This window comes from Condylura cristata, unplaced genomic scaffold (genome assembly GCF_000260355.1).
Source record: "Condylura cristata isolate star-nosed mole 26May11 unplaced genomic scaffold, ConCri1.0 scaffold00004, whole genome shotgun sequence".
NCBI lineage: Eukaryota > Metazoa > Chordata > Mammalia > Eulipotyphla > Talpidae > Condylura > Condylura cristata.
The window spans coordinates 38395365-38404270 of record NW_004567105.1 but is presented as its reverse complement, the minus strand read 5'-3'; the positions used below and the strand labels follow the sequence as shown (position 1 = coordinate 38404270).

Below are 8906 nucleotides of genomic sequence, written 5' to 3'. Positions count from 1 at the left end.
ATAAGAACTGGAGCAGCCCCAGCCACAGGCTGATGGTCCAGATGGACAGCACTGGTTGCTGGACCAGACAGCAAGTGAGGCAGCAGCAGCAGCAAGAGGTGGTGCCTGATGGTCAACAACTCTCAGAGCTGACCCTCAAAAGTGCAGGCTACCTGTCAGCAGTGCTGGACAACACTGGCCTACAGTGCCGGTCACCTGGTCACCAGGGATGGTGTCAGAGTCACCACTGTCATAGCTCTTGTGAGTTATTGGGCCATATCACCACCAACAGCTTTTTGAGACACCAGGGCCCTGGCCTCTGGGGCTCCTGTCAGGCTGGGACAGGGGTCCCAGAGGCAGGTGCCCCAGGCCTCTGTGAAGCTTTTTAGCGCCCCTTTTTCCTTCCAGGTCAGCATCAGGAAAGGGCTTCTTTCTGCTTTGCAGAGTCCCAGCGTCTCTCCTGGGGTGCAGAGCCACGAGTTGGAGTCAGTCAGCGCTGCCCAGAGGCCAGGGGGCAGAGGTTCTCCTGGAGGCCCTCAGCAACTTCCTCCCCAGAGTGAGGGGGAACGTTCACCAAGGACTCTGAGGGTCCAGTTTGGAGGTCCAAGCTGGCTTGTGTCTTCTCCCAGGGACCCCCCCCATGCACTTCCCACAAGCAGCTTCGGAGTTGGGGAGGGTGTCTCTCCATTTTCAAAACTAGCCCATGTGGCTTAAAAATAGAAATTCATCATGTCCCTTTTTTTGCTCCTGAAAGACATTCTTTTGCTCTCTACCTTCACTTCATGTATTACTGTTTCATCTGTTTCTGCTCATTTTCTACCCTTGGGTTCAAAACCATAGTGGAAGTTTGGGGCTTTTTTTTGCCCTCTTACAGGGAGAACAAAGTTCTCAGGACCAAATGGGTGCACCCGCGGATGCTCGTTTGAATGTAAGGGGGGTAGGGGGCGCTTCCCACTCCTGCTACATCGTCCTTTTGGTGGAAATGTTCCTTTACATTGTGTATGCATTCCTTTAGATTTCGCTCCTTATCCCTTGATGCTCAGACTCTGGCTTCTTTTTTTCTGTGAAGTCACTCCTCTCTGCCTTCTACAGAATCCCCTTCGTCCCACTTTGGAACAGTAAGGGTAAAGATACTCAGGGCTTTTCCTCCAGCTCTCCCTTGCAGGGTTCTTCGCCTAGCCAGTCACATTAGTCAACGGCAGCAAGTCCCAGGATGTGACCATATACGACCTAGGAGCGGAAAGCTGCCTTGTTTCGGGGTCACGGTTGGATAGCTCGGTCCGCTGCCGCCCAGCAAGCTCTCTTGCCTCTCCCGGGCGGATTCATTCCAGGAGGCCGCGCCCGCGCCCTGGTGCCCCCACTTCCGACTGGAGCCTCTTAAACCAGGGCGGCTCACTCGCCAGCGCCGTCCGCACTGGGCATGCTCAGTGGCCGCCGGGGCGAGTCTTTCCGCGGGCGGGCGCCGAGCTCCCGGGCTCGCCTTCTCTGAGCGCGGCTGCACTAGGCAGCCCTGAGCTGGGAGAGCCGCGCCCCGCCGGCCACGCCGGCCCTCGCCGCCCCGGACCCCAACTTCGCTCCAAGTTCGGGCCCGCCTTCTGGGGGAGCCATGCAAATGATGACCAGAGACGTTCTGTTAGAAATGGAGGAGGAGGACGACGAGGATGGGGAGATCGGTGAGTGGGGGGCTCCCGGGGCGGGCGGCGCGAGTCCACTGGCCTCCGCTCCGGAGCCCGAGGCAACGCGGGGAGAAGTTGGGGACAGCGCGTGGGCGGCGCCCCCTCGGCGGGGCAGGTCGGCTGGGACCCTCGGCCGCTGTGGGGGTCGCGCGGGCGCCGGGGTTGGGAACCGGGAAGCCGGCGCCGCGGTCCCGGGGCCGCAATGCGCAGCCACCCCGGGGCGCCCCGGCTGGTGGCCTGGGAGAGACACCGGGCCCCTATACACTTTCTGCATCGGTAGGGGCGCAGCCCTGGACCGTCGAGGTGGAAACGGGGCGTCTCCGCGCGCGGAAGTCTTGACTCAAAGCAACAACTTTTGGGTCATTTCCTCCACCGCAGCCAGCCGGGGATTCCGGAGAGCGGCGCGGGCTGCGGGTGCAGTGGCCCGGCCGGGTTTGCGGAGCCGGGGCGGGACCCAGTCAGGTCCGTTTTGAGGAAAGCGCCCTGGGAGGGAAGTGGCTGCCGGGTGGGGCAGCTCGGAAACAGATTTGTGGCTTCGGGGCGCGGGCTGGGATCTTTTCGGCCGCAGAGCCTTTGGTGGAAGTGATCCCAGAAGGAACCCATGGGCGGAGCGGACCGCGCGGGCTGTTTCGTACTGGTCTAGAGAGACCCCGAGCTAGGTAACCTAGCCTGGGGTGTCCCGATTCTACTTCGGGGTGACGTGCGAAGAAGTGGTAGGCAGGAAGAGGAGAGCTGTTTAAGAGCAAAAAACAAACAAAGAGGGTGGGAGGAAGTGTTTGTGTGGAAGCCATTGGGGGAGCAGGGAGAAAACCGGATCCCCAAAAGCGGGCTTTGTAGGGGTAGGATGAAATACCCGGTTCCTCCCGAAAACTGGCAGTTAACTGACTGCGCCGCCCCCCCCCCCAACCCCCGCTCAATTTCCTTGACGCCAAAACATTTTAAACTGTAACAATGACCTGAAGCCCTGTTCTCTAATAGCTTTAGAAAAGACTTAATTTTAGGAGTGAGGGGTTCTCTTTCTTAATTTTACGTTTTAGGCACTGCTTATTTATGTTTTTGTTTTTCCAGCCTTTGAGATGTAGTTACACATAATATTGTGTAACTTTAAGGCTTAACAATGTGTTGAATTGATGACATTTATACATTGCAAAATGATTGCCACTGTAGCAGTAACTAACCCCTCCACCAGACGTAATTCCTTTTTTTTTGTGGTGAGAGCATTTAAAGCTGTGTCTTAGCAACTTTGAAGTAGATAACACTGTATCTTGTAACTACATATATACTTGGGGTTTGAACTGGAGGTGTCCACTCTTTAAGCAATTTATCTCCATGCCCCCTTCCACTATTCTGTTGCTTTTATGAGTTCAACTCTTTTAGATTTCAATGTGTTAGCGAGTACTTGTCTCTCTTGATCTTACTTATTTCATTTAGTATAATGCTTTCAAGTTCCATCCATGTTGTTGCAAGTGACAGGACTACTTGTCTTGACCGAGTAATATTCCTCCGTGTGTATCACATATATAATACATCTTTATTCATGTGATATACATTAGAACACTTAAGTTGTTTCCATATCTTGGCTATTTAAATCCAGATAACTTGATAACTTCCTTGAGGGAAATTGAATAGAGGTGATTATACACCACAGTCTAGTTTTACCTTGCATTCACCTAAATAGAGATTGTAAAGTAGCCTCTGACGCTTCCAGGTTGGTCTGCTTAACTTCTCACATAGCCAGTTGATTCAAATCCAGGTTTTTTGACTAACAAGAGCTGTGTAAATCTATGTAATTTTCTATTTGGTCATTCTGAATGACAGAAAAGGTCAAATACTATTTCACAGGCTTTATAAAACCATGATTTAGAAAAACACAACTCATAGGAGAAAACATCAACAAGTTATAATAAAGTTAGTACAGCTTGCTTAATAGGAAAATGCATTTGTTTGTCATGGTGAGCTGTCACTGTGTATACTGAGTATGAATAATTAAGGGGGAAACCAAATGGAAATTGAAGTAAGCAAGAGACTGAATTTTGTCTGTTCCAATCAACAGATCCCAGTTTAGAAAGAAAACTATCTTGTTCTAGTCTATGTTTACCAGGTGAAGCTTGAGAAAATTCATTTTATGTGTGTGGCCATAGGCTTTTTAAGTTTTTAATTGGTGAAGTAATTTGTACTGATTCTGTCAAGTCACTGAATATATTTAAAGACAAATAAAATATCTTTTCACTTCTTCACCCCATCCTTCATAGGCTACTGATATTAACATTTTAGTGTGTGCAGGGGTCAATCAGCTGTCTATTATGTTAGGCAGTACCTATTACTTAAATAGATCTCAAATTTAATGTGGGCTGTGGTGACTTTATAACAAAAGATGTTCGATGTGGCAACTACAAGTTGTCATTGTAAAACATAAGCCCTTTGAAAAGTTAGCAGAAGTGGGGTGATGCTTGTACAAATGCAATTTCCAACTATGGGAGAAGAGACTGGTGAAATGAAGATTATAATTTTAACCTCTGCTTCTAGTTTTGTAATAGAAGGTTATGTTAAAAATGTTGACTAATATTCTCCTAGCACTTGATTATCACTGCTAGTTGTGCAATAACTTAAAACACTCAGATACTCAAGATTTCTCAGAAATCATGCTGTGAACACTAACTTTTCAGTTTGGAGCAGGAGAGTTATTTTGATACAAGTTCCTAGGTAAGACATCTGACATTACTGGTTAATTTGCTGGGGAAAAGAGAAGAACAAATTATTAAGCTAGCTGTAGTCTGTAGTCATGTGGGGATATTTTACATGCATGTATGGAAGTGTTCCCTTCGATGGTATACAGCCTTTGACAAATAATTATATTTTCCAGATGTGGGAGAAAAGACTGGGATTTCGGGCCTTTTTTCCCCAATGCATTTTGCTTATTTCTGAAACACCCTGTTCAGTACTTCACATCAGAGTTGCCGTGTTATTTTGGATCAACTGATCTAGTGAATCAAAGGTAGTAAATCTCACTAGATGCATTTTTCCCATATTTGCTTAACTTATCGTCACCAGAAATTGTGTCTAAGGCTTGCCAATGAGGCAACCTGTTGGAGTGAGGGCATTTTGCAAAAGGCAAAATTAATTTCCAGTAATTAACTGCAGGTGTCACATGCAGACAGTCATGGTGGGGAGTATTGGACTTGTAACCCTTATTGCCAGTGCTGGTGCCAGTGGAGATGAGTTCCTGCAAGGTCAGGGGGACAGGGTGTGTGCACCTGGTGTGCACCTGTTTTGCCCCCTGCCCCAGATTAACCAGTAGATTGAACTCAGTGTCTCTTCCTATTGATGTAGAAGGAGACAGAAGCATCTTTTTTTTTTTTTTATTTAAAGAAGCATCTTTTGATGTCAGAATACAGACATTATCTTTAGTATGCTGTGTTATTTTTTTCTTGCATTTGTATGGTTCAGACTTTTCTGAAACTGGAAAAATATTCTCAAAAAAGGAGTTGTTATGCCCTCCCAAGTGGTGCAGCATGTTAAAGCACAGCATTGTGAAGCTAGCCACAGGCACCTTAACTTGAGTTTGATCCCCTCCTGGGGGTTAACCCACATGGTGCAGCACCTCAGCAGTGTACTTCGTGGATCTGCCTGTTCTGCTCCCCATTCTGCCTCTGGTGAATCCTCTCACCACCTCTGCCCCTCTGAGGCTGAAGGCTCATCTTTATTTATTTTGTAAACCAGAGGAGCAGGCCTCTGCCTGTACCCCACTTCTGTGTGCATAAATAATAAATCTTAAAAAAAAAACAAAGTGGTTAGGAAATCATCAGATAGTTTAGCCAAATGTCTTCTGTTCTAGTGGTCAGCTGGTTGCTTACTCTCTGAGCCCCACAGCTAGCGGGGATGTCTTGGGGGCGGGGGAGGCCAGGAATCCTGAGAAGTGATGGTCTCCAGCATCTTCAGTGGCTCCCATCTCACTGTCATGGTTTCACGTGGACATACTTCCCACCAGCTCCTATTCCCTTTTCCCTACTTGATTAATCACATGAAGGTGTTAGACAAGTTTTGCTTTGTTAGCATTAATTGAGCAAACCTGTTGTATTATAATACAGGATTGGGTGCTTGCCTGGGTGTTGGGATGTAGTTCTCCCTGCTCCCCGGGCTTACAAAGTAAGTAAGATGGAGCCCTCAGCCACAGAGAGATGGGTTCCTTGCAAGCAGATATATGCAGGGAGTGCGTTATTGAGGTGTGTACAAAGGAAGGAAGGTTAGAGAGAGAGGAGATTATTGGGTTGGGTTTGAAGGGCTAGGCAGGTGCAGTGGTGTGGAAACCGAAGAGAGTTGCAAGTTGGTTGTATGGAAGGGAGTAGTCGCCAGCCTGGGGAGCGGGGAGGACTGCACCCTGAAGGATCTTCTGCACATTTGAAGCATTTTGTATTTCACTCTGTATGTGTAGCTCCTGGATGGTTTTTTTTTTTTTTTTTTTTTAAAGATTTATTTATTTATTCGTACAGAACTGGGGTACAGGCCAGAGATGCGGAGGGTGAGAGGATTCACCAGAGACAGAGCGGGCAGCAGAACAGGCAGATCGACTAAGCACACTGCTGAGGGGAGCAGCGGGCGGGTCAAGAGAGGTCTGCCACGCCATGTGGTCACCTCCGGGGCAGGCGGGAATCGAACCCATGCGGAAGCGGCTCTTTAGTTTCTTAGTGCAGTGCTTTAACCCGCTGCGCCACCAGGGAGGGCCCGCTCCTGGATGGTTTTAAGGAAAGGAGCAATGGGGTTGAATTTGCTTTTGGAACATTCCCCCTGCAGCATGCAGGGAATGTGTTGGGAGGGCAGACGGTAGAGGTAGACCTCTCCTCACTCAGGGTCAGGACGACGGCGGTGGCCCTGGGAATGGAGTGGTTCCAAGAGGTGATGGTTGAGCTGGGCCTTCATCGTACACCAGTTATTTCCAGCAAGCAGAGAGAAATGTGGGATGACTCTCAGGTTTTAGCTGGTGATTGGGGGGGGGGGGGATTATGGAAATGGCCAGGCCATTGGTGGAAGGCAGTGGGTATAGGAAGTGAGACTTTTTTATTGTTCCAGTATTATACTTTTCTCCTTTGCTTTGGCTTAGAATGATTTCCCTTCCTGATAGTACCAGACTCCCCTCATTTTCTCAGTGGTTCCCCATCTTTCAAAGCCTGTCGTTGACACAGAAAGCTACTGCTGATCCCCTTAGTTCAGCATGCCCACCAGTGGATTTTCATATCCCTTATTTTTCTTTTCTAAAAATTATATTTCACCATGTGTTTTATCTTCATTGTTCATTATATTTTATTGATTATCCCTGCAAATAGAGTGTATAAATTTCTTGGGAGCTGTATTAGGTCATTTGGTCTTATATGCAAAATAGCCTGTACTTTGTGCCTGTTCCATCAATGTAATTAATAAGAATATCTTCCTTACCCTCCTTTCTTAACTAATAAGCTTAACAAGTAAGTACAGGTGCCCCTGTGCTTTGTGTGCTAAGCTATATCCCTAGTGCCTAGAATGGTACTTGATACCCAATGGATGCCAATCAAATAATTGTTGAATGAATGAATTGTTCTTTTTAAATAATTTGATCAATGTAATGCTTAGTGGTTTTATGGCCCTAGTAGAATTCTTTTCTATGACACTTGAAATTCCCTTAGTCATTTGGTTTAAAATGTTGATACATACTCTGACAGGGATGCTGCTGGGTTCTTCTTATCTAGGAAGGAGAGAGAGACAAGATCAGATAATTAATTACAGGAAACTATGATTATTGCTGTAATCCAGATTGTACTAGCTTCACATATGGTACCAAGGAGAAAGCATATAGCCTGATTCAAGGAATTCTATATGTTTCTGCAGAAGTGATGCCTGAGTCAGCACAGGAGGAATGAGAAGACCGGAGGGAGTGAGGCTAGAACAGGGAGTGTCCTGAGCATCTCTGCATGTCCCGTGATTTCTCAAAAACTAATCCTCCCAGGGCCTCCCTGGTGGCCTCAGGGTTAGTCTCAGCACTATCACCATGATGGCTCGAGTTCTGTCTCCTGCAGGGAGCTGACCCACATGGTGCAGCAGACTACTCCTGTCTCCCCCGCTGCTACCCTCAGTAGTGTATTTGCCTGTTCCACCTCAGTAGTGGATTTGCCTGTTCCACTGCCCACCCTGTTTCTGTGTAACCTCTCAACCCCTGTATTTCTGGCCTATACCCCAGTTCTTTGATGCATAATAAATAAATCAATAAGTCAGTCTTTGAAAAAACTCCTCCATGCTGCCATTGTCTTATTCACAGTGAGAAGGGGAGCATATATAATATACAGCACATTTTATATTATGGTGTATTAAAATTTTCACATATTACATGTACTAAAACAATTTTAAGGGACAGTAATTTCAACTGTAATAGAAACTTTGTATACCGTAAGATTTAAGCAGTTGATCAGTATTGAGAGATGGATCTGAGCAGAAATATCCCTAGTTTTAGAACAGAAATACATTTGCAGTTATCTTCGTGATTAGTAATTGAATGTAAAGCTAGGAGGTGTGGGTATATAACACAAATACTGTCATATGTCATTATCGCTACTTTTCTGTTTCAGCTTTGCCTTCCTTTGTAATACTGCAACTGAGATAAATTGGCATCTATCCCAAGAAGCAGCTAGTTTAAAGACAGCTAGATAAAAATGTCAACCATAGAAAGTTTTGGATATGGACCAAAGAGCAATTCAAATACTATTTAGCCAAAACATCAGATGGAACATTTGCATAAGAGACAAGTTGAAGGGTTAATAGGCAACTTTCTCTGCCATGGTGTTTATTAGTGCCCTGGCTGCATGTGTGAATACTAATTGTAAGTTATGCAACAGACAAAAATACAAATGAAAGAAAATGTATTCTTTTGTGAAGTCCAGATGTTGCTGTTATATTTAATGCTTTCAATCTAAGACATTAGAACGCCACTGTTTCCCATGTTATTTTAAAATACTTGAAGTTCAAAAAAAGTATATTGGTTTTTAACATTCTTGTTTATATCATTTTTAGCTTTGGCAGAATTTTAGCCGTAGGTCAAAGTCATTTAAATAAATCTTTCAACAAAATACAATTATGCAAATTATAGACTTTTTTTTTTAATAAAGCTTGTTGTATATAAACTAAGATTGTGTTTATGTAATTGAAGTTTTCATGATTTCTCCAGACATCTTATCCACATGTTTGAAAAATAATCTTTGGCTTTGCATGTACAGAATGATTGCTGGA

The 8906-nt window shown here is 45.8% G+C and overlaps 1 protein-coding gene across 2 annotated transcripts in view; it reads left to right on the top strand.

The window, feature by feature from the left end:
* The first annotated feature begins 1443 nt into the window (after nucleotides 1-1443).
* Nucleotides 1444-8906, top strand: part of ANO6 (anoctamin 6) — a 179995-nt gene continuing 172532 nt past the window's right edge. For both annotated transcript variants that reach the window (XM_012720473.1, XM_012720472.1), the window contains exon 1: nucleotides 1444-1652. In XM_012720473.1, coding sequence (XP_012575927.1) covers nucleotides 1586-1652 — 67 coding nt within the window. In that variant the 5' untranslated portion in view covers nucleotides 1444-1585. The remainder of the gene's footprint in view (nucleotides 1653-8906) is intronic.